Source organism: Camarhynchus parvulus, chromosome 7 (genome assembly GCF_901933205.1).
Source record: "Camarhynchus parvulus chromosome 7, STF_HiC, whole genome shotgun sequence".
NCBI lineage: Eukaryota > Metazoa > Chordata > Aves > Passeriformes > Thraupidae > Camarhynchus > Camarhynchus parvulus.
This window is the reverse complement of record NC_044577.1, coordinates 20,929,644-20,955,841: the sequence shown is the minus strand read 5'-3', so window position 1 is coordinate 20,955,841 and position 26,198 is coordinate 20,929,644. Positions and strand designations below refer to the sequence as shown.

At 37.8% G+C, this 26,198-nt stretch overlaps 1 protein-coding gene across 1 annotated transcript; it reads right to left on the bottom strand.

Moving 5' to 3' along the window:
- IFIH1 (interferon induced with helicase C domain 1) lies at window positions 1–25,817 on the bottom strand. The gene is made up of 16 exons (XM_030952072.1): window positions 25,368–25,817; window positions 23,395–23,551; window positions 21,442–21,612; window positions 17,513–17,587; window positions 13,857–14,077; window positions 12,897–13,107; window positions 9,629–9,846; window positions 8,028–8,144; window positions 7,431–7,554; window positions 7,104–7,343; window positions 4,806–5,062; window positions 3,217–3,366; window positions 2,361–2,522; window positions 1,838–2,028; window positions 981–1,074; window positions 1–880 (listed from the first exon to the last, which is right to left on the bottom strand). The coding sequence occupies exons 1-16, from the start codon at window positions 25,815–25,817 to the stop codon at window positions 698–700; spliced, it is 3,021 nt and encodes a 1,006-aa protein (XP_030807932.1). The 3' UTR covers window positions 1–697.
- Window positions 25,818–26,198: the final 381 nt, after the last annotated feature.

Here is a 26,198-nt window from a genome sequence, read left to right as displayed (position 1 = left end):
TTAGTTATAGCAATTTATTGGAAAAAATATACACCTCATTATGTAGCCAGGCTAACAATCCCATGAAACTGACACACAGAGAGTCACTTTGGCAATGTGCTTCTTGGACAGTAAAATAATCAATTTCAGGTTAAGGGCTTGATTTCTAGAAATGTCTTCTAAGGGAAACCTAATTTTAGTCTGCCAAAGTGTATGAGCTTTCAGCTATATTTATGAAGGGAGGAATTCAGTCATGAAAACACTGACGTAGCAACAGTGATTCAGAAATAATGGGTGACATCTTCTTTATGTGGCTCCTCTTTTGAGATACTTTATCTTCAAAATGGTAATAGCATGAAGAAAATAATGACCATGGTATATCTTAAGCTCTCTTTTCAATGTTCTGGGATTGACAATAGGTCATCTAACACTTTTGACAGTGTTGTCATCCTGTAGTGAAAAGAGACAGGAGTTTGTTCCATAAATACACATGACTGCAATGCATTTGCCATCTTTGCCCAGGAGTACAAATCTGAGTGCAGATAGCAGCTGTGTGACTTTGTCCTTCTCCTTTCTTGTTTCCCTTTTTGTCTTCAAGACAGTTTCCTTACGCCCAGGAGCTTTCACAGTGCTTATGATGCAGCATTCTCTATAGGACACAGGAGCTTCTGATCAACAGAGAGAAGTTGAAAAAGGCTTTTATTTTCATTCCAAATCCTTAATCTTCATCACTTGAAGGACAATGAGCTGCATAATCAAAACTAGGAAACCTGATGGGCAGGTCTCCCCATTTCTTAAAAATATTGTTTGTTGTTTTCTTGTCTGCAAACACGACCACAAAATTTCTGATCTTTAGACAAGGCAGGTCAAGACCTCGGTGAACCATCATATTTCCCCAAGCCTGCAAGTAGAAGGAAAGTGCATTTCAGATAAAATAAGGCAAGATCATTAGACAGAAACAAATACAGACAACAAGAGTATGAAAATAAGATGTTCCTCACTTGTCCACAGTCTTTGCATATAATTTCCCCATTTGTCTGGTAATCAGCATGCTTATCTTGCAGTGTTTTATTTTCTCTTGTATGATAAAGACTTCTGAAAAACAGACAGCACACATCAGAATCCATTGGTCATTCCATGCTACAAACAGACATATATAAACAGTGACTAAGACTGCTGCAATCAGATATGAAATCCAAAAAGTCATAGACTCTCTCTGACTGTTTGAGAAAATGCTTCACACTCCTAAGTAATGATGAACTACACATGTACTCCATGTCCCTCTTCATTGCATATCAGGAGCTTCCTCACTCACACATCTTGAAGTGGGAGCAGCAGGCTTTTGTTCTAATAACAGACAGATCTAGCTTGTTTTTTTTCAGGTGCCATGGAACTGTCAACAAAATAATACCTGAAAATTAAAGGATTTCTTTTTATTCCCTGTAGTTCAACTTTAACCCTTAACAGAATCAGTTGGCTCTGACTACCCAGATCTGCAGAGTATGTGTACATTCTTGAATCATTTATTTAGGGAGTACTTGATCCTGAAGGTTACTATTAGCCTGTGCAGAATGGAATATATACCATACTATGTAGTAAGAGACCTAGTTAATAGTACCACAGAAGCTGCATCTTTTTTTTGAAGTCTTAAACTCAATTCACCTTGAAATCGGGAATAAGAACAAACATTTTGTTCAAGCTCCTTAACTGTAAACTCCATAGAGCCTAGGACCCAACAATATTGGAATAATCTATTTTTTTCTCACAGGGCCTAGAGGGTTACAGGCCCTGCTACAGCCTCGATGAAAGGAAAATCTGTTTCTGCCTGAAAGAGATAAAGTAGTTCATAAACACTTACTGGAAATCTTTTTTCACACTGACATGATGCATGTCTTCAATAACTTGTATGTCTTCTCCAGAACATATCGGCTTGGAGCAATTTTTGCATAAGAATTTTATTAGTGAAGGATTTTTCTTGTATGTCTTGTGCTGTTCTCTCATCACCTTCATTTGTTTTTCCACTACACTTTGGACCTGGAAACTCTGAATCTAGAAACAGGTCAGTAAGAGCACTGTAACATTCTGCTGGAATGACAGTTATAGTTTTCTTTCTCAGTTATTTTACTGAGTTCACTGTCAACATGACTTCTAGTCAATTTTCCCTTGCTCGTGTGTTTTCCCCTTACCAATAGAAAACCAGACTTTTCTAAAGGACAAGAAAACAGATTATAAAACAAATATTGGCAAAAGAATTCAAAGCCATATGTAGTAACCAGTATTATTTCAAGTTTTTCTCCTCTAAGTAGATTTCAAATAGAAAGTATTCCATACAATATAAACCAGTAGTCTTTAAAGGGAAAGTGCAGAGTTGTAGTGAATACCTTATTTAAATACTCTTCCTGTGGCATCTTCTGGACACGCTGAATGGCTGTATACATCATTTTCTCGCGAAAAGTATTAACATTTTCACGTTCAACAGCCCCTGAGCCACTTGAAGCCACAAGAGCATAGGTGCTTTCATCAGCTCGAGCTCTACCACGAGCCTACAATTTGCAAGGAACACAAAAATAAACACCACAATACTCCCTATTACATCACACAGCATTTTTTCCTGGTTTTGTAATGGAAGACATGCACTATTCCATATGCACTATCCCCAAAGTGCAGCTTTTTCCATTTAACGCAAACAGATAAAGAATCAGTGAATAACACATACTATTTCTGCAGTATTATCCATGATACCTGTGAGAACTGCTCAGGAGATTTGTGATTAGCATGTTTTGCAATGCCAAAACTATATTTTGTTGCCAAAATATAAGCATGCATTTAAATATTAAATATGTAAATATTTGTGATCACAAGTTAAATGAGAGCATGTATCAAACTGGTATTCTGATATGTAATAATCTCTCTTTAGCTGATGATAGTGTGGTGGTACAAATGCCTCTTGTATCAACCAGTCTGATGACCATATTCTTGTATCTCTTCCAATAAAAGAGCTTAACATTTGTGTAGAACTTTGAACTGATGCTACACCATTACAGAGAGAGGTAAATTTTATATTGCATATAGACTGACGATGGAAATTGGAAATGAACCTTGTTGCAAGAACATTTTCTCTTTTAGCATTCAAGTACTTAAAAATTATTTCCAAACGCCAGGTACATGATTCACCATTTGCCCACTGCAAAAAGAAAAGCATTATTGAAATAAGGTATGTGTGCAGAAAACTCCTACCTGCACCATAGCAATTTCATTTGTGACAAGGCCGTAGCGAATAACGATGTTACACTCTTTGATGTCCAGGCCTTCCTCAGCTACAGTAGTAGCAATTAGTAAATTTACACTTCCACATCGAAATTTATCAATAACTTCCCTTTGCTCATTCTGCAAATTAAAATAATCAAATTAACTTTCAGTATTAGTTTCTGTTACCAGTTTATTCTAATTAACGAGTTTCAGGAATTTAAGTCCCATCATTTCTGAGCTGAATGCCAAACATCAATTGGCCTTAACAACTGCATTTAAGCATCCTGCAAAAGAAGGAGTTTCTGTTGAATATAACATGAGGTCAGCACTGCATTTTGAGGGAGGAGGGAGCAGAAGCCAATCCTTTTATGGTAACTGGGCTTGGAACTTCATAGCCTATGTCACAGGTACTAGGACAGTTGATAATATAGTTGTTCTATTGTTTTCAAATTTTTAAGTAGTTACTCATAAGGTGAGATTTTTGTCACTTCAGTGATTTCTGATTAAAATACAGACTTCCATCTCTACTTCTAAAGCACTTAAAATTCTCGATAATAAATGGAGACTATAACTCTGGTGATCTCAGTAGCACAAAAAAGAACAACAATGATACACTTAAAAAGAAAAGATCTAAATCACAGACTTCTGAATCTACTGGGTGTTTGTCACCAGCTTGAGCAGAGGAACAGAAACTTGCTATTTGCTACATTCAGTTTGAAAATGCAGAAGCTATTGTTTTTGTTTGTGCAATGTGCCACAGAAATTAAATTCCAAGTTTGATAGAACTCAAGCAACTTTTGGAGAGAATATATTGAGAGAACTTTTTTCCTTGAAACTCAGGGCAGCAGAAGAAAATGGACTCTGCCCAGCAGCAAAACACACCATTTTTGCTTAAATGCTGATATGGGGAGTAAAGACCAGAACAGAAGAGACGCGAAGTACTTTGATTTGAAAATGTTTCAAGTGCAAGTGTAAATCACCACAGAGATGTGGTGTATGGAATCAATGTAATGGTACAAGATGGACACAAACTGAGTGATCAATTGTGATATTTTTGGTATCAATTTTGGCACGTTTTCTTTCAATGGTTACGCATCAGTGTGAAGCATGCATATAAATTGGTGTAATTTGATTTAAGCAATCATACTAAAAAAAGACAGGAATAATCACCTTTGTAGTTTTATTTTTCAATTCAGCAGCTAAAATATAATGTGAATTACTATTGTCTTGAGAAGCATAAACTCATTGAATTGCATTTTTGCTCTTTCCATTTTGATTACTTTTGCTTCCCATGCCTTGCTATAACTTGGGTCCTTTTTGACTATACACTACTCTAGGCAACGGATGTTGGCTACTCCTATTGCCATAGAATCCAAAACCAAAAAAGCTTGTTACTTGTGGAAATAAAATAATTCCAACATTATTATTCACATATCTTTATGAAGATAAGTTGCTGGCTGATAAGGTATGAAACCAGAACTCTGGGCTCTTACCTTCAGTTCACTGGCTTAGTACTAAGACAAGCTGTTTTCCAAAATCACGTATAAGAGGTAATGTTGACATGCATAGTTCTATACCTGAGTCATGGGCTTCATTTCACTCTTATGTCCAGAGCCGATAAGATAATGGGCTCTAATTCCTACTTCTTCAAATTTTGGGTTGTCCTTAATCCACTGGAAAAGAGCAAAGGCACTTAGACGAGTCTTTGTGAAAATGATTCCTCTAGGTTCTTCAGTCTTCGTGAACTCCTCCATTAAAGTATTTCTCAACTCCATTAGCTTCTCATTTTCATTTTCTGGCTTTCTAGTCAACTCTTTCAGCTGTTTCTTTTTTGCTTTAAAAAGAACAGATGTAAATTAAGAAAATGCAGCCATGTAAAACAACAGCTTGAAAGAAAATAAACCCCAAAAATCACAAAGCAAAGAGCAACTTTCTAAATAATTCTCCCAGCATGGCTAATTCACATTCAGTTTTAAGGGTTGGGGCATACCAATTATTTCTGAAGTGAGTTTATAGTCACTAAAAACATACTAATCAACCAAAATAAATCACCATTATCATACACTTTGCCTATATTGAATGGTAAGAATAAGCCAAAGGAAAAAACCTGCCTATACACACAAAGTTGGTACAGAGTCAAATGCACTGTAATAAAGAGTTAAATCACAGCCGACAATATTTACAAAACTATTTTAAAATAATAGGAAAAAGTCTTACAAGGAGAAACAGATTAATATGTACAGCCTTGGAGCTGGTAATGGTTTTATAAATTTAGACATAAATTGTCCATGGGACATGAATTAAAGTAGGAATCCCCACTAGAAACATGCAGTAACGCAGACACCAGCATGGGCATGTTATTGATATTGCAGCTCCAAGACATTTCGATGCACTCAGTGAACTGTCAAATGAATGACTCTCTTCAACTGGCTCTACTGACCAGAAGGAAGGAGGATTCCCCTGTGTTTTAAATTTTTTAAAAAATTATCATATTTAAAAACCTATGTCATTACCAGACGATTATGCAAACACAAGAATACTTCACATCAGGGACTTTGTGCGTTAGTACACTGGTGTCATGACCCTGTGCAGACTACTGCAGTGTACCTAATCCGAGGCCATCATACTCAATGTACCACAAACTGTTACTCTACCTAGACAGTGACTTTATGACTAGTCTTATTCATATTTTAGAATGTAATCAAACACAGAAACACATACAAAAAAGTAGATATATGTAACAAACTCCCACAATTTTCCACCTTAGTTAAACCTACACTAAGTGCCCCAAGGCACTTATCACCCAAAGATGAATTCTACTCTTAGAGCTGAGAAATTTTAGACATTCTTCTATTACTCCTAGCACTTTCAGTGGTAAAATCCTAAAAAAATGGAATTTATTTTTCATTGACAGGTTCTTTGGACTTCATTTACCTGCAGAAATAAAAGCAACCAGAAATTACACTAATGAAACTGAGTTTCATTTTTAGTTGGTTTAAATTTTTGGCTCTCAGCAACAGCTCACTACTGAAAATCTAAACAATGAGGGATAGACATGTATGAAGAGTCATTAAAACCATGCTGACATTATCTAACTTACAGTTTTCATTCTTTTTTTTTTTTCATTTCTCAACGATAGTGAGAAAAATTTGTAGTTCATTGGATACAGGAAGCTGGGTCACATTCTGCAGTATAATCTATTTTTGTTTGTACCAGCCAAGAGCCATGGGTGATGGGAGCAAACTTCTCTAGCTCTTTCTGCTTGCAAAGGCAGTAAAGGAAAAAAACTGAGTAAAAAAGATTAATGAATGAAGCCTAGTTCCAAGGTGACTGATCTGAAAAAAAAGCAACTAACTTTGGTCTTTGCAGTTTGATTTTTTGTTTAATTCTCTAACTAAATGTTCTTTACCTAGAACTAACTTAAAGTTAGGACTTTCCTTTCTAAGTATATAGACAAACAAACTTTGGCAGAAAGGGTTGGTTAAGAACTCATTATTTCATTACTTTTGTATTCCATTTGCTCAACCTTTTCCTCCCCAAGAGTGTCTACTGAAATAAGTAGTTTATGTATCTGTTAAGACTGTCCTCAGGAACACTTCCCTGGATAAAAGCAGAAAACAGCTTTTACTAACTGGCAGCAAAAACAAAGGTGGTTTTAGGTGGGAGCTGAAGAACCACTGTTACATATTATGACATGACCCCACTAAGATGCTGTTTAATGCATTCAAAAGTGTATGAACTGGGATATCAAGGCACTGTGATAATAAACAACACAGCAGTTTCTCGGATGCAATAACTAATGGGGCCATGCAAACCCTGTTAGTGCACAATTATGGATTTCAAATATCAAATATCACAATGCATTTCAAACTCACCATGAAATAAACCTATTAGAAATTTATCTGTTTCATCCTGTTTTGATACTGCTGGCTCATCATCATCATCATCATCATCATCACTCCTTACTGTCTTCTTACTTTTCTCCTCTTTATAGAAGTTATTTAGGTGATTGTAGGCATCCACCATTCGGATGGTGTCATTTATCTGGAGAGCATCATTGTATTTCTTCAAGTGCTCTGCACAGACACGTTCCCTGCGTTTTTCTTCTTTTGCAGCTAGAAGGGAACAAAAATACAAAAAATGTCTTAATATAGAACGACAGAAAGAAATCCAAAGCTGGGGTATATTTGCTATGCAGTTACCTCTTCTCTCTTCTCTGATCACCCACTGTTCATATGTCTGAGTTCCAAACTCAGACTTCGGATGCAGCTGGCAATAGTTTTGTATTTCTGTCATGATCTCAGTGATTCTCTCTTTAAATGGATCCTAGAAATAAATTGATCAGGCAAAGTAAGTAAGCAACTTCTGGCAACAATAACACGGGCTAGTAGCACATTGAGTAATTTTTTAAAACTTAAACCTTAAATTAAAGAAGTAAGGCTGTTAAGCGTGTTTAGTGATATGGAAATATACAGTTCAGAATATCACAAAAATTATACTGAGAAAAAGCACTTTTTAAAAAAAATTGAATATAATATCATAACTTCAATACAAATGTTTCAGCTTTAGAAGGCCTTTTGACCAGATAACTGAAAATATAACTGACATAACTAAAAATTTAGTTCTATTTGACTTTACTGTTACTTTTTGAAACAGAGGAAAGCAACAACATTCAAACTAGCACTCTGGATTATCAAAAGTCTATAGAAAAAGAGCATTAGGCAAAAGTTTTTGATACCGTACAAGACATTTTTAAAGGAAAATATAACTTTAATACTGATTTTTTGTAAAAAACATACCCTTTTTTTATCATCTGCAATCACAGTCTTCTTAGATGGTTCCTTCACCTGATTCTTTAGCTGGGAGGCATGCTCTTCAACAGTCATAATTCTACATGCATCAAGATTGGCACAGATCTGGGAGAAGACAAAATGTTATTTCTTTAATATTGAATGAGTTATTTCACAAGAAAACTGGATTAATGCAACAGAGCTTCTTATTTAGATATTGAGGTTTATATAACTTGGTTTTCCTCCCACAAAAATTGGATAAAGGCAGTATCAGCACAAGAAAGTCCAAGTCTTTGAAAAACACTTGAGATAAACTGCACAAGTTACTTTTTAGGCCATAAGTGATTCTTGCATCCAGGAAAAAAATTGTAGATCAGAATGCAAACCAAGCTTTTTGAGAAGGAAAATATAGCATTGGTACTTTGGAAGAATAGATTTTGGAGCACAAAATAAATAAAAATAACGATAAAATAGAAAAAAGAAAAAGAAAATAAATATTACGGATCAATTATAATAATAAGAGCTGTTATGAGAGTACAAAATAATTTGAGAGAATCTTTCCTGGAGTAGGAAGACATAGAGAGAATTTCTGCGCTAAGTGCACAACTGAACGGAACTTTTCTGCTTTTGACCTCTTCCAAGGAGAAAATACATACATGTCATTAAGTAATAAGAGAAACGATAACATTATTCTGAGCAGAGGAAACAGCAAAGAAAGACTGATAGGTGATCTTTTTAATGTCTTCAGTGGTAGTTGTATATTTCAGCTTGCATATTCAGATTAATCTTCAAATAGAAATCCCAAAATCCTATCACTAGGAATTCAGAGCTGATGAAAAGGAATTTTCTTTTTCTGCCAGCAAGTTTTTGTGTCAAAATTCTGTCTACTTCAATACAGCATAAAACATTTCTGCTGGCCTCACTGATTCAATATCACGTTCTGTTCTGGTACAATTTACTAGTCAGGAGTTTTCACTGCCATACTGGGCTAAATTCTACTTTTTTATTACTAATGCAAAACCATTTAATTTCAAGTAAAATATAGTTTCTTCAAGTATAGAATTTAACAGACTATCTTTAGTCAGGTGTTCATGCAACCTCAATGAGTAACTCCAACTGAAAAAAACAAAACATATTTGTATGCTACCTGTATCTCACAAGTGGTTTCTGCTTTTTTTAAGTATTAAACATTGTTTTTCACTTTTTTGGACTCACAAAAATGCTCATCTTAGTCACTCTAGAAATACAGATATAAAATATATTGTGTTTCTAGTATTTAGGAATACACTTAATTAAAAGCCATCAATGGAACAATAAGACTTTCAATAACCATAAAACCATACTACATTGTGGATTTCTTGCCTCTGATCTTGGGATTTTTTTTCAAGTGAGGCAATTATTTAGCTTCCCTTTTCAGTAATCTTACTCTTCCTGTAAAGCAACCTTTATTTGTATATGGTTTTCCATTATTTTTTAATGGTTATGAGCTGGACTTCCATGTACACAAGAAAAAAAAAATCAGATTGTCTGGAGGCTAAAACTGACTTTAGAGGTTTTACTTGAAGAAGACAATATCCCTTTGATGGTTTGTAAGTGTTAGGGCTATTTACTTTCAGAATATGCTCTTCAGCTTTTGAGTAGGATGTTGCACCTCCTACACCAGGTGAGGCTGTAAGTCCCAGAATCTGAGGCTGCGGGATCAATGGTTTGTTTTCTTTTGCCAGCTTCCTGTTCTTCATCTTTTCTTTTAAGTAACGTCTCATTATGTTATTGTAGACACCTTCCTTTTGAGTATGATGACACTCATCGATGATGATGAGGGAAAAATCTGGAAAAAAAAAGACTCCTAAAGTGAATAATTCTATTTCATATGCAGAATCTGCGTGACTAAATCTTGTAACAGGTAAGGATGGCGTTGAAAAGAACCCATCAGTTTGTCTGAGAACTAATGTACAAGGAAATTGAAGTACTGGAGAAAGGCGAGGATGGATGCTGAATATATTTAATGGACTTTGGAACCTTTGCTACAGTCTTGATGTGCCAAGTAGTTTTACATTTCATGCAATGGAAAAAAAGACTTTATATTTTTGCAAAAACAATCTGATTATATAAAGAATTTCAGAGAAATATTTTTCATATCTTACCAGTGGTAAGAACATATCACAGTTGAACTCAATACTATCTTTTATGTCCACAACTGTGTCTGACAAACTACATATTTGCTTTTAAGAAGATACATAATATGCTAGAAGCCTTTCAGACATTCTTGAAAGGCTTGTTGTGGTCAAAATATGCTTCCATTTTGTAGCAACACAGAGATTTCCTCCCTATTAGCGTCCAGTTAAAAGATTTATATTACTTTATGGATGTGTTATTGGAAAGAACAAACAGATTAGTGGGAGCACTACCACTTATCCCTCTCTTGTAGCAGAGGAAACTGATGGAAATTTAGACAGGAGTAATGTGCTTTTTGGTCACAGTATATTTACATGCAAACAATATACTATACAACGAAGAAAAATAAAATTATTTTTTGTTTCAAATTTCTCAAAATATATAGAAAACATATCTTTAATCTTTCTGCACATGGAGCCTGTGACATATATTTCAAGGTTCTGAGCTGAAAGAATCATTAACATTTTTCTGTTTCTCTAGCAGCAAAACTGGTTTATGGAGCTCCCAGTCCTTCTGTAGCTGGCCAGTAACTCTCTAATTTTATATTGTTTCCAACAATTTGAATACAGTTTGTGGACATGACTGTAAAGAAGATCACTGAAATTATCAAGGTTAAACTCTTCTACGTATTTTTTTTATGTGGACAATTTCTATGGTCTTGTTTACACATTGATGTGTAAACATATTGCTGTGCTCAAATTGCTGCACCACTGTAAGTCAGTTTTCAACAACTGGCAGCAGAAGCTGGAAATTAACGGAGAGCTAAATCAGTCTCAGCTGGTATTGAAGAACCTAAAGAAGGATGGAGACTAAACAAAGGAAGTTATATTGGAAAGGCTACACCAAACACTTCTGCTAGCAAAGTAAGCCAATGCTCCATGTCACTGGGGAAAGCTAATTGCCTTCACAGTGGTTCGGGAAGCCAGTCTGGACAGGAGTGACGTAGTTTCAAATCTAAATTCTTATTTATTTCAAAGATTTCTACACATTGCAAGATTTCAGAGGCAGCGCTGGCAGTTCCTCAGTTCTTCTGCCAACATGAACTTACTCCCTTTGATTTTGACCATCATCTCCATCATGCATATTCTACAACTACTTGTGTAGAAACTAACCTACCAGAAGGGATGTGTTTCTTCTACTAAGGAAGTGATAAACACAGCTTTTAGAAAGTCCATACAGCGATTTCAGCCCTTGGTAAAGCGAGTAAACATTTGATAAAATGCAATTAAGAGAGTCCCTTCCATTTCACTGAGGCTGGAATTCCATATTACATGTAATGCAGACCTCTGTGGAAACAGATGAAAAAAGTACACACAGAAATCTGGAAAAAAACTTGTAACTAATTAGGATGATTTATAAAGGCTGCGAGTTACCCAAGTCACAGCCACAGAAATGGAGCTGGCTGTGCTCAAGCTTGCTTGGCTTTGGTCCAGCTGAACCTACGAGCACAGGTGTAATAGAACGGAAAAAAAACCCCTGAGGTGCAGGGCAGCCTGAGTTCTGGAAAAAATGTAGCTCCTTATGAAGGAAACTTCACAAAGTGTGAAACCCATTCAACCCACTTCATTACACAATCTGCTTGGGACTCAGCCCAATTCTAAACCGGCCAGCAGTTCCAGTAGAAATGTTCAGATGCCTCCATACAGCATTCCAAAATTATTCAGATGTAGGAAAGTTTATTAACTTAGATGCAGTAGAGAGGAAATAAGTATAAGAAAATTGCTGGTACTCTGCCTAGGTTAATAACAAGGCATTCTGAAGGAGGGAATGCAACTCTGAGATACCCAAGTGGCTCTGCAGGAGTTAGTCTGGATCAAGCAGTATCCCAGTCAGCCCCGAGCACTGACAGACACAGACCAACCCCTCAGGTTTCTCTACTGTCTCTGTGAGACCCAGACCAATACTTTTATCTCAGAGCCATTATTTTGAGTATCACAGCTCTCCCCTACATCCTTCACCATCTGAAAAAGAGCTGATTGCAGGCAAATAGAGGGAGAAGCTAACATCTCACAGAGGAAGGTCACTGCAGCCCAAGCCTGGGAGCTGACCTCATGGGCTGCTCTAATTGTACCTCACTGACAGATAATATAATTTCCTTTCTGATCTCCCAGATCACCTGACACTTGAGCATTCTGGGAAAACAATCTTGCCTTCTTTACCTTTTGCTTTCTTCAACTTCCTTCATGTGTTGTAGGAAACCATTATATTTGCTGAGCTCAGAGAAACACAGTTTTAAGCCATCATATCACTGTATATTAGCAAAATTACAAGAGTTTAAAAAATACAACATTTACAACAGATTGGCTTTTATCTTTTGTTCCATTTTACTTCTCAAACTACCAAGTGCATTTGAGTTTTGATAGTTTTTTTCTCATCCTGTATATGGCTTCTATGTGATATGATTCAAAGCTCTACCAAGCTTGGAAAGTGGAACCAGGACAACTGCATGTGCACAAAGTTGTGCTTAAGAATTTATTTAGATAAAATAGGAAGCATGACAAGTACTTAGTACAAATAAACTACAGAGTCTAATTTTGGCCTGCATACTTGTTAATTGAGATCTGATTTTACTACAGCTTGTATTTATAAAATGAGTAAATTGAAAAAAACCCTACTGAATGTGGCACATTTTTACGCTGCCATTTTCCAGAATAGAGACATACTCTTATATCCTCTGTAAAAATTTCAGAATAAAATACTTGCCTGATAAGTGGACACTTTCTTCATCTTCTTTGGATGCATTTAACAGTGAATTCTCAAGGATCTGTGCTGTACTGATGATGACATCATTTCTTCTGACAACTTCAGGAAATGAGATTTTGAGCTGAGAATCACCACTTAAACCAATAACCTGATACCAACGCTTCAGGAATGGACTAAACTCTCTTTTTAAATGCTGTTCTACCAACGGAACCTGAACAAAAGTTTTCAAAGAGTTTAAAACATATTAAACACAGGATTAAAAATACATGCCCACTTGCCACAAATGTTGTTAGATGAACAAAAGAAAATTAGGCAGCAAAAATCCCCAAACCAATTTCCCCCTGCAACTTCTGTGAAACCTTTTTGTCCCAAGAATTTTGGCTTAACTGAGCCTTTGAAAGAATGAACAAATCATGCATGCTCTGGCTATTTAACTGAGCTTATAAAGTGCTTTCACATTTATCTTACAAGAGAATATGAATATTTTTTATAATTTCAATAAAATTCTTTAATGTATTTCTGTACTTTAATATTACAATAGAAGATTAATTTATATGTGCTAAATTTAACTGAAAAAATTAAAGCAACTATCAGAAAATCTGACAAAACATTCCTTAACTACTGTAAGACTCATTAGGTGGCCTTCATTAACAAACTGAAACACAGAATGTGAAAAATATTTTTATTTTTCAAAATTCATTACAAAATGAAATTGTACTTTTCCCAATAATGTGGTTATTACAGCACATCTAAATTTGCACTTACACTGGGGTACACTAATGTAATTTGTGCTTGCACAAGGCTAATGGTGCAATGGAGATGATAGTCTAGATCTGTATGTCTTTAAACACAAAACACCTGGAGAAGCTGAGAATTGTCTTTACATTCATTTTACAATGTTTGTATTAACAATGCATGATGTTTGAAAAATACTGTTCTTTAAAAAATGGACCAACACACCTTATTAACAAGTACTATGACTTTTCCAGGCTCTGATGCTCTTTTTTTCTTATCCAAGTGATCTTTGGTAATGTAAACAGCCACTCTGGTTTTACCACTGCCTGTAGGGAGACATATGATAATATTCTCCCCATTCAATGCTGGCTTTGCAACTTCCATCTGGTAATCTCTCAGGGTCAGATCTGGCTCAGGTGAGGCTCTCCTCTCCACTTCATCTTCATCTAAGGGTACAATGAAATATAAGTTTCAAAGAGGAGGCACAGAACATGTATTAGAAGAGTGAAAAAATGTCAAAGGGAAAAATATTAATTTACTATCAGAAGCATCTTCTGAATAGGAACAGCACACTAGCACAGACAATGTTGCTCTGAGGACCTGGGCAACTCTGGATCAGAACTGCTTCCACTCAGGGCATGTGGAATAAGCCACAGTACAGTTGCACCCAGCTATGCTGAAATGACTGCTATTAGGTATAAATTCAAATGATACAGTTCAGTAGCACTGGGACCAACAAAGGTTGGTTGTGTTTGGACCTGCAATATTTATAACCTAGTCAAGCTTCTGTGATGCTCTCCTTTATCAATACTAAAATTTATTTGGTTACAATGGACTTACCTTTTTAAATACTTCCCAGAGAATGAAAAATGGAGCCATAGAAAAAAAAAGAGATATGGAAGACTTTAAAATGGTCAAGCGAGTTATAAAGTATAGAGACCAAATAGATATGAAAATTCAATTGCCCATACAAGATGGAGCTAACTGCAGAATGTGTCACACCTACTCATGGTAGATTATGTTGCTTCTTAGCCTGACATATACATAATGCAATTGGATGTTCATTAAAAAGCCATATACATCTGCCACCTAAGGCCAAAGTCTTCCATCTCTTATTGGAAATGCAATGGCAGAGTTTAGATCTATGGCTTGCAGAAGAAAAAAACCAAGGTTCTAAATGTAAAAGTGAAAAAAAATACTGTTGAATTATTTTGAGCAGTAAGAAAAGCATATCAAGTCTCTTGAATTTACATATATTTAGGGAGTCAGAACTTATATATCTTAATATCAGAAGGATTTATTTCAATTGAGTTCTCATGGGGTTTTTTTGCTACAAATAAGTTTAGATCACCCTGCAAGTATTAACTTCCCTCAGTGAAGAAAATGAAAATTCATTCTACTAGATTAAAATTAGGGAAGAAAAACCCTAGTTTTGTTTCCTGATGGTATCATTCAATGCAGAATCATGAGGATTTTATTATCACTGATACATTACACACAAAGTAAGTATATTTTTCTAGTATTCCTGATTCCATTAAATAAAATTAAACTAACAAAAAGTAATGAAGCTTGATAAAACACTGCTGATGGAAACATCTGAATGCCATTCTAAAGTGTTTTTTGCTTGTTTTGCCTTTTAGTGTGAGTGCAGTGCTACCTGGACACAGGGACATTTGCACCAGAGAGTACTTGCTGTTACTTATCTGACTCTACTACTCTCTTTTGAGGAAGAACATTTGTTTGCTTTCTGGTTGGCTAAATTCAATAGCTCAATCATATTGAAACTAGCACTTTATCACCCATCTGTTTGGTTAAATTTCAGTTCCTTAACATCCTCAATTAACAGTCCAGGCCTGAAAAATATTTAACTTAGCTCTCTCCTAGCTCCTTCAGCCCTTGTTTAGATAAAGGCTAATACAGGAATATTTTCACAGATTAAAGAATTCAATACTTAAAGATTTTTCATCAAGCACAGTGTAGCATTAGGGAAGTTGTCTGTCTTCATACAAGGCTCATGTAAATTGCTGCTCTGGGCTAAGAGAAACATAGTAATTATTCTATTGTCCTAACAATTTTATAAAATGTGAAATGAACCTTGCACATAAAAATGCAGCTGAATCCACATGATTCTTTGCATTAAAATCCAAATAATGTCAGTGTGTAATGACACCATCCGAACATCTTTGTTAATACAACAGCCTTACTGTAACATTTCAAATTACAAAATCCATTAATAGTGCATCTGCATCTTCTTAGCAATTTTTTCTCATTATTGCTCTCACTGAGTTTACCAGACATGATTAAAAAGCATGGATGTTTAAAAAACTTTTAAACTACTTGTTTTTAAAAAACATATGTATATAGAACATATAGCAAGTAAACACTGTGAAAACATCTGCTCTCCATTCTTCACAAAACTGCAGTGTTTGGATTTTTTTCTGGATTACTGGACACAGCAAATGCCCAATTTGCTTACTGAGAGATACTTCAGGAATCTTAAAGGATGAGGCCATACATACATAGGTGCTGCCAAATGTCATGAGCCTGGCCCAGCCTGAGCGACTGATACAGTGTGTCTGCCTGTCCACAGAACAGAGAAGTTCCCATGTCCAGACATAGCATGTGACAGAGTGAGCCAAAAAATACAATGCGACTGGTGAATTTCCTCAGTTGCTAAAGAAGTGCAAAATAAATTCTCTGGAGTTAGCAACACACTGACTAAAATCTTAGCTGCAGTGTAGCAATTTAGATCTGAGCTATCCTGAATTTTCTGTGTACTTTCAAAATACGTGGATTTTAATACTTTAAAGCTTGAAACTATTTTAAAAGTGTTTATAACAAACACTTTGCAGGCATAGGAAATATAACACTTACAGTGACCTTACTGATGTAATACTGGGTTTATTAGGCCCAGCTGGCTTGAAAGGTGTTCAGAGTTTTTTCTAGCCCTTGTACAAGACATAGTCCCAGCACAGATGTTATAAAGGCTAGATTCTAAAAAGTAGTTCTTGAATTCTGTATAGGTAAGCAGGCTGATCACCATGGTGGACAGCTCCCAATTTGTTTTGCCTTAGGTTAAAAAAAAAAAAAAAGACAAAAAAATACTGGGATGTCTTTTACAACAGCAGTGTATGGTTTTTCTGAGACTTCATACGTAGCAAGATAATACCTGTCTGCTAAGTATCATTTAAACACAGTCCAATATCTAGTTTAAAACTGTATTTAGAACATGCACATGTGTTTAAATGTGAGGTACACAAAGATCCTCAGATAGCAACCCCCATTGCTTAGGTTTCTGTTACAAATAGGGCAACTAGAGTACTTGGGTCCAAAGCGGACCTTCATCATTGTTCTGCAGGTACCCAGGAGATCCCTCTGCTCACCTTTCGCTGCCTCTAAAACATTCCTATTCCCTCTCACCCTATGTGGGGGCCAGGCACAATCTAGCTCCTCTCTGAGAGCAAAAGAGACACGTCTGTGTGGCAGCATTACGAATATCTGTCCAGGTGACTGCACTGGATGACTTCTAGTCCCTTCAGCCTATGTGATTTCATCATTCTGCCTCACTGACCAGTTTGCACGAAAGTGATGTCTAGAGCCCTGTCCAGATGATCTCAGTAAATTGACTATTTTGGGGCTAGGACTTAGGTCCAGACCATTACCAGATGGTCTGGACCTAAAATGCCCAAAATGGCATCTGTTTCCCAACAAAGTAAGTCTGGTATCTAAATATAGTGAATATAAAATAAAACTCTATATAGAATATATAGACTTTACAGTGAAAGAAAGCCCTTCACTGTGTTTCATTTAAGCCCACTCACAGAATACTTCCCCTAGAGCTTACTTTGCAATTACTAAATAATAATAGAAGGGAAACATACCTGAATCACTGGTTGTGCAGCTCCAGTTTCCATTCAAGTTACTGACACTTCCATCTCCTATGGAAACATCTGACTCTAAATGAAAAACACAAGAAAATGTAGCACAATATATTTGCTGTTCAAATATTAATGGCAATTGTGTATTGTTTGCTCTCCCCCTAAGTTGTTAAAGTAGGTTAGATGAATGTCAGGCAGGGATGGCTGAGATCTAACTTTCTCTATTTTCGGTAGAGATTTAAAAAATGAACAATATATTTCATTTTCTTATGGAAGAAAATATGGAGTGGAAGATTAATATCCAAAGCATGGCAGAGGTAAGGCACTATGGGTCATGATTTATTGCCTAAAACCAGGGGTTCCAGACATCATCACCTGCATAATCCCCTTTAGTCCTATTTTACAATATCTTTCCAGAAAGGTGAAAAGCCAAAAAAAAAAAAAAGTTGCTGGCAAACAGAACATTCTCTTTTACTCACTGCAAGCCATGAGAGCTACACCTGTAGCAGAACAAAAACAAAACCAGAATTGCGATTTTTTTTTTTTAAGTTTTTTGGTATTACATGAAAAGCGCAAACCCCAGTTCCCGACTAATTACAAGCAGTGATGGGGGCTATTGAATCGCGCGGAGCAGAAGCGGCGGCTCCGCTCGATCGCCGGGCCCCGCTCGCCCTCTGCCGGGCCGGGCACGCCTCACACGCGCTCAGCCGGGCCGCCAGCACCGCTCAGGAAGCCGCACTTCCCAAAACTCAGTCCTTCTAGCATCTGAGGAGAGAGATACCCAGCTCTTCCGGGAAAACCTGCTGCGAACAGCATCACCCTGAGCTGTCAGCTTGCCGACAGCACTCTGCAACTGAGCCCACAGCGTGCAGATGGAATCAGTCACAATAATAGTGTTGACCAATGTTTTGCTTAATTAGCTAGCGAGCTTGTGTTTCCAGCAAATTCTTTCCAGTGAATATCCTATTACGGCCCATGGACATATTTTTTGCAACTTATCGTCCCCAAAAAATTATTCATAAGGCAAAATGGATTCTGTGAATGAGAATTTAGCACTGAATGGAAGTTATGGTGTCCTAGAAAGGAATGCCTGAAATATACAGTATAAAGTCTTGGTGAGTGAGGTGGAAATTGAACCCAGTCTGTAAAGTTATTAAGCTATCTTAGCTACCACTAGGAGTCGGGTATTAGTAGTTTTTCTAACTGAATGCAATCAACAGAAAGGCACAAAAAGGGAAAAAACCTCACCAGTTACAAGCCATGTTCAAAGACCTGTGACAAACTAATTAGTAGCATTAGTAGGAATTCCCAGCTATGAAGATGACACAGCTATCTCTTCCTTTCACTTTCCAGGAATCCACATAAAATAGGAAAGAGAGGACAAAATTAAAATTCTGTGTATCTATTCCATATACTCTCCCATCTAAACTGACCTTCTGAAAGTCATGAGAATATGAATCCATAAAGTGTTTTGCACACAATTATCTTAATTACAATGTGCAGCATTCAATATACAACAATCTCTCAAACAGAAAACATCAGCGGTGATGTGAAATGCAAAAGACTCATCTTCCAAAGGAAGGTGAATAGAACAACGTTCTCCTTTTTCAACTGTGGCAACTTACTTGAATTGTTTTAAAAGAAAAAAATTTTAAAAAACCCAAATCAGTAAGCATTTCCAAAATAATGAACATAAAAGAGTTATTATCCTAACAGCTGTTTTTACCACTTCTGCTAATCTTCCCTTAGAGTCCTGCTTGCACATTGTAATGTGGAATTTCACAGGAAGATTTCACAGGAAGATTTCCAGCCACTTCACACTGAGTACTAAATTAGTAGAGAGACAATGGAATGGAATGCAATGAAAAGCAAGCCTTGAAAAAGAGAGCTGCTATTATTTAAATTGTTGTTTATATGGGTAACTGCAGCAACCTAATCCATGTTGACCATGTGAACTTACTTGCTTTTGTGTAATTTTTCGTGTGAAGTTTCCCATCTGTGTTTTTGCATGTTCAGTTTTTCTCTAGTTATCTCTTAGGCTAAATGATCTATTTCTACTTGTTTTTATGGCCTTACTGCTCTCATACCGTCTCTGTTTCATCTACCTAAATAAAAAGGTCAGAGGAAGCTCCAGATACAATGCAAATGGCAATAATTTCAAATTACCTGAAAAGCTTCTTTCTTCTTGAAATACGTCATTTTCAAGACATAAAGGAATTGTGGGAGTACTGCAAAACTGACAACATTTGACAGCATCAAATTACAAACTAGGTGGGTTCCCAGCTCACTTGGAAGTAGAATTTGGGTTCCATTTGTATTTTAATCTTCCTGGTCCAAAATTACTGTCTTATGAAATCACGAGAAAGGATGGAAATAGGAAATGAAAAAAGACCAGAGCGCTGTTAAGTCTGAGTGTACAAGTGCATTGATATCAAAGGTTACTGCTCTTGAGGGTGGCTGAATGTGAGGCAGTTCCTCTGCAGAATCTCCAAGCAGCACTGCCTCCTGGCAGCCCTTGTTCCCCTGCATCTACACTGCTGCTTTGGCTCATCTCAGAACTGCTTGTTTTCAGTGAATCTGTCAATTGTCCCCACTTACACCACTTTGGTTCATATCACAGAGCTGGTGTAGATCACAAGAAATGAACTGTCAGCTGAAACCAAATGAGATTCGCTCTAATTACTTGCAGGCACACAGTCCACATGAGACTGAAGTCAATCTGAACCAAACTGATGGAATACATGTACTCTGTATCCCCTTAGCCATTTCACCGCACAGATCTGCTCAAGTGCCCACTCTAAGTGCCAGACTGCTAATACCCACTCTATTAATTTCAGTTCTGCGCTGAGACCATAGTGTTTTATCCACAATTAGCTTGTGGCACACTAGTTAATAACTGATAGATCTCATTTTCTGTAATTCCCAACCCAACAAGAGGCAAGTTGAAGATCAGGCTAACAGCAATGAAAACAAACCCTAAGTAGGCCCAATAAGAGCCTTAGCTTTATCCAGAAAGAATAATCCTGTCTCATCTACTTTGAATTATCATTAAATATTTGGCACCTCTTCTTTATACTGAAAAATTATGTTCTAACCCAGGATAATTTTGCTGTAGTTAGTAATTCACTACTTGCTACAAAGCAGTGTGATATCCTGTTAATACCATGCAAAAGGAGAAATAGGCTAGTACTGTTGCACATCGAAAGGCTGCAGTTTTTCAGAGCCATTTAAAAAAAATTATCCCTGTTTGATAAAAAGAGAGCAGCCTTAGCTGTCTTACTCCTTTGGCTGAGTAAGCCCACTAGTATCATTTCAGGCAGGATTAACCTTGCTGTAACTACTGTTTGAGCTGCATGAGAACCTGGAACACACACGGTTCCTGAATCGTGCAGTGCATGTTTGAATCACTGGTTCACAGCTGTGTTGGGGCATTGTTGCTGTAATTGCTGTCACTCATAATCAACTCCCAAGGCATGTTTTTAAGAGTGGTCTAAATGAACAACAGGCCACAACTATTCCTAAATGTTGTTCCTAAAAATGTACTTCTGAGTGTGTATGTGACATGAGAAAGGCTGTCTGATATTCTGTAAGTTAAAAAACCTTAACATGAACAGAAAAAATTACTGTTGGACAACACTGAAGGACTTCTCAAAACAAAAATGCTTTTCAATACAGCATTTGCAGCCTTCTAGAAAGAAGTACCTAATACAGCTGCAGTTTTAGTGGCATAAAAACATTCCTCTTATCTTAAACTCACTCAACACTGTATGGAGTTGATAATGTTAACCTAATGTTGTCATTGGATAGTATAAGCCTACTAAAGTGAAATAAAATACTAACCTAATAATATTAATATTTCTATCAAAAGTATTAAATATATTTCAAAACTACTCATTTCACTACCAGATCAAAATACCAGTTAGTGGACAAACCTGACATCACAGAATTCTTTTCTATGGATGTTTCCAACAGACTGTTCTCACTGCTGAAACTATCATCCACATTTTCTTCCTGTTTCAAATTCTCCTCTATGACGTATCCTGGTTGGCTTGTAACTTCTGTTTCTTCGTTCGTAGTCTGCTCCATCCCATTTTGTTTATTCTCTGTTCCCAGAAAATACAGAGAAATTCTAAGGCAGTTCTATAAAACATTTCATTTCCTTTAGTGTGGAGCCTAGAAAACACAGAACTAACCTGTATTTATCAGGCACATAACAGTATAACATATGGTCTTGGTCTTGACTCAAATGTTATAGTCTGGAATTTTGACCTTTGTATAAATATTTACTAAGAATTTATTAATTTACAATTAGAAACTAAACTTAAAGAGGTTAATAGATTTATTTTTATGGAGTTCTCAATTTCTGTGCATAGGTGTTTGCTAATAACAACATATCTTACTGTAAGAAATCACAGGGGGTCAAGCTGCAATGACAAAATGTAGCATCAGTGTTCTTCATCCACAGTGCCCAATGAAGCTGTTCCCTCTCTATGACCTTATGTCAGGCATGCTCCTGCAACCACACACCTTACATATCTACACACATACAGGACTGTGTACATGGAAAATTACTTATCCTCTGGTAAGAGCAGCGCCATTCATGATTTATACAATAGGCTGTAGAGTTGGTTTGGGGGCCTACATCACCCAAGATTACAAAGAAATTGTGGAATAAATGCATTCATTCAGTACTCCATCAAACAACTGAATTAAACTTCAGTTTTACTCTAGAGAGTCTGCACTATACTAAAAACTCAGAAATGCAAAATGTGAAAAGAATTGGAAAAAAAAGAATATTAATAATTTATATATTTGTTACTTTGTTTACCTTACTGATGGCAAAGTAGTGAAAACAATAATTTAAACCTCACACAGTTGCAACACAGAATGAAAATTAGGATCACAATAGCTGCTGAGCTATTCCCAGCACCCAAGATCCACTCAAAATGATCTTCTGAGGCTCTGATTTGGTCTTGTCCTGCAGACTGCAACACTCAACCATCTTGGAACTGCATCCTCAAATCTCACAGCTGCCTGTGTGTGTCTGGGAGAACATTGTCTGATTCCTGTCCAAAGCTGGAAGAGACACATTGATGTCCCTCTTACCTCAATCTTAATTGACCCATATGCAGCAACTAAAAGCACAGAGACAGCTCTGGTGAGCTCCTCAAGGGAGCAGGCTGAAGCTGCTAAATGGGAAATCTGTTAAAGTAATTTAGTCACTAAAATTTTATAAAACATATGGGGACCAAAAATAAGGGATAAATTATTTACGGGCTGCTTTCTTTTTTATATTTAAGAATACAGGGGAGCACTGGGATAACTTTACAATATTATAAACATTATACAGGAATGAAAGAAAGTAGCCACTTTACTAGTTTATTGCATTATTTTTAGTAAATTTTATAATGTTTTGAGACTTTTGAATGTCTTAAAGTATGTAAAGTACTTTAAAATGCCAAAAATATTTGTAAACTGTTCTGTAAAGGAAACACTTGTACTGAAGAAGAAATTCAGGTAAAGTCTGTTTTGTTTGTTCAAATTAATTTTCAGAGTATGTTTTATGAATGATTATAAAAATCACACTGAAAACCAATGGGTTTTAAAAGTAAGGTTCAGTTTAATTGTAACTAAATCCATACTGTTGTAATTCTCATATTGCTTAATAAGGATTTTCAGTATTTAAAAATCTATCAATTAAACTGTTACATAACTTGATTTTGAAATCCCTGGATAATCAAAAGCATTAGTCCCAGTGTCTCAATAAAATAATATGGTGGGAATCCTTCACTGCCTCTTAAGTAACAGTACAAAAAAAAAAAAAGAAAAAAAAAGAAGAGATATTAAAAATCCACTCATCTGTACCAGTGAAATAAGATGATTACCTCCTGTATTTCCACTTAAATCATCTGCAAGGTCTTCATGTTGGGTTTCACGGAGAGCAATCAAAAAAGAAGAGAACCAGTCTTTCTTCTGGACTATTCTGCTCAGTAGCTCCCTTGCACCATCCCTGTTCCCACGATTGTCAGTAACAGTCTGGATCTGGCAAAAATAAAAAATCAGAAACAACCCTCACAAAGACTTTGGAAATGGTCTGAGGACGTTCGTAAGAATAGTACAGGTGCAAAAGCATTTCCCCATCATAATTAAAGTGTACAGAAAAATAAAGACATAAAGCAGACCTGCCACTCATCAGAAGAGAATGATTGCAATTTTGTCCAACCTCATGTTTATCCCATCTGGTTTTGAGTAGGATATATGAAACCTATGAGATCTGGAATTTAATTGGAGAGACTGATAGTACTAGGCAATGGTTACAACACTAACCACTATATAATAATTATTAGTATTGTGGAATAGCAACTGGTGTTCAGACTGGTTTAGGGAATAGGCAACCTTGATTAAGGAGAAATGGTGTCATACAGTTTATCAAAGCTCAGACTTAATCTGTAACATGACCTCATACATAAAATAGAACATTTCCCTTCTTAAACTGTGGCTTCATCATCTCAACTCCCACTTAAAAATACAATAGCTGAGACTCTAGAAAGTGGCTATTGTCCTGAAAAAAGCTATGGAACAGTGTCCCAAGGCTGTCACAAGCAGAATTTGACATGTGATTGCATGAGGAACAAAATCATGACCGCAAGAGCAAAGCAGCTTGAGACAGGTGGTCAGTCTCAAGGGCCATTTTCTCAAGGCTCAAGAACGACCCATTCTGATATGCAAGGAAATGGGCAGGCATAGCAGTGGGAACACCCGACCAAGATACGTGACTAAAAGGAAGTGTGTGGAAAGTGGGAGACATCAGGAAAGCCTAAACTCCACTGGGGTTTAAACTGGCAGGATTCTGAAGGGTATCAAATGGTTTGATGGAAATACCAGCAGCAAAAAGGTGACCCGGGGGAACATGAGGACCTACTACCAGGCAATGGAGCCTGTAGGTTACTTTATAAAAGGCCTCTGCATCTGCCTGCTGTGTTACCATGCTTGGCTCCCTACTAGTAAGGGTGCATCTGATCATTGCTGCCACCTGATGGTCACAAGATAAAATTATGTATCTTACAGCCATTTAACTGAGATGGAGCATAAAACGTCCTCAAAAGTGAATGCAAAGGCTCAGAGTGCAAATGAGACTTAGTTTCCACCCTTAGTTTACCAGTTTTCCCCTTATTGATATGGCAATTATTATTTTAATTTGTTCTAGCACTGTTTCAGGATATAATTTTTTTTTTTTTTTAGTTTCAAGTAGGTTTCACATTCCAGGTGAGTCATTCTTAGCCAAGTGGAATAAACACTGGACGATATTCTCATCAAAGGTTAACACCTAGTTAACCTGGACGATATTCTCATCAAAGGTTAACACTTCCTAGTTCTTGTTCAACTGGTATTTCTGCTCACGTCACTGCCTAGTGTGACAGTCCTTAGTGAACCTATAGCAAAAAAGAGGGCAGAAAATCTTGCTTTATTTTAACTCAGTATTATTTAGGATTTTACAGACCATCACTACTTCCTGGTATGATTCAAGGGCCAAAAGACAATGATCTTCTGAGCCTAAGGTCTGTGACAAAATGATAAGTAAAGTAAAGTCTGACATATTTCTTCACTTAGACACTGTCTTGGTCCAACCCTGTTCCTGGCATTTTTCTTTGCCAGGCTCTTAGCTGGCATGCCACCTGCTGGCCATTGTCAACAGTCTTCACCGGCTTACCTGGACCCATTACCTATTTTCCCCCAAGTCTGGGAACTCCCCTTTTATTTTTGCATTTACTATGCAATTTGTAGTTGTGGCTCCCTACCTGCCCCACAGCCCCTGGGGCTGGCCGGTGTCTGTGGCACTGCCTGCGTCCGGACTCACCCGATCCACGTCCTCGTCCTGGAAGATTCCCATCTGCAGGCACTTCTCGGCCACCTGCCCGGCGCGCATCTTGTCCACCAGCGTGCCGTGCAGCAGCTGCACCAGGTGCACGCAGAGGTCGTGCTCGGCCTCCTCTGCCGGCGAGGGCAGCTGGCTGAGGCTGGGGTTGGCGTAGCAGGCGGCCAGGCTGCAGCCGCCGTGCTCCAGCGCCTGCAGGAACTCGGGGATCCAGCCGCAGCCGCGGGGCCCCCGCTCCACGGCCCGCAGCAGCTCCTCGGCGCCCGCCGCCGCGCCCCGCTGCAGGGCGGCCGCCAGCACCCTGTCCCGGTCCTCCGCGCTCAGCGAGGGCAGCCGGTCCAGCACGGGCTGCACCTGGATGAACTGCTTCAGCCGCGGCCTGAAGCAGGAGATCATGTAGAGGAACCGCTCGTCCCGGGTGCCCTCTGCCATGGCGGCGCCCGGCCCCCGGGGCTCCCGCGGGCCGCTGCTGGGGCTGCGCCTGAGCCCGGCGAGCAGCGCGGCAGCGGCCCCTCAGCGAACCCTCCGCGAACCCTCCGCCGGCACGGCCCGGCCCGGCCCGGCCTGCCCAGCAGCGGCGACGCTTTCGGTTTCGCTTGGGAGGGCGGTGCGTGAGGGCTTGGCCCGCCGGGACGGGGCTGGCGGGGCCGGGCAGCTCCGCGCCCGGCGCTGCTCACTGCCACTCCTCAGTGTTGGAAACGAAACTTTGGCCAGTAACGAAACCTTTGACAGTAACCGTGGGTTGAAAAACACAGTCATAAACGGAAACATCTCTTTCGCTTTCCAGCTCAGGAGAGCTCACTTCCCGGGCTG

Coding starts and splice junctions, on each gene's coding strand:
- IFIH1 (XM_030952072.1), bottom strand. CDS start 25,817: ATGGCAGAGGGCACCCGGGACGAGCGGTTCCTCTACATGATCTCCTGC. Junction 9,847..12,896: donor AGAAAGTGTCCACTTATCAG/GCAAGTATTTTA, acceptor TTTTTTTTCCAG/ATTTTTCCCTCATCATCATC. Junction 1,075..1,837: donor AGTGTGAAAAAAGATTTCCA/GTAAGTGTTTAT, acceptor TCTGTTTTTCAG/AAGTCTTTATCATACAAGAG.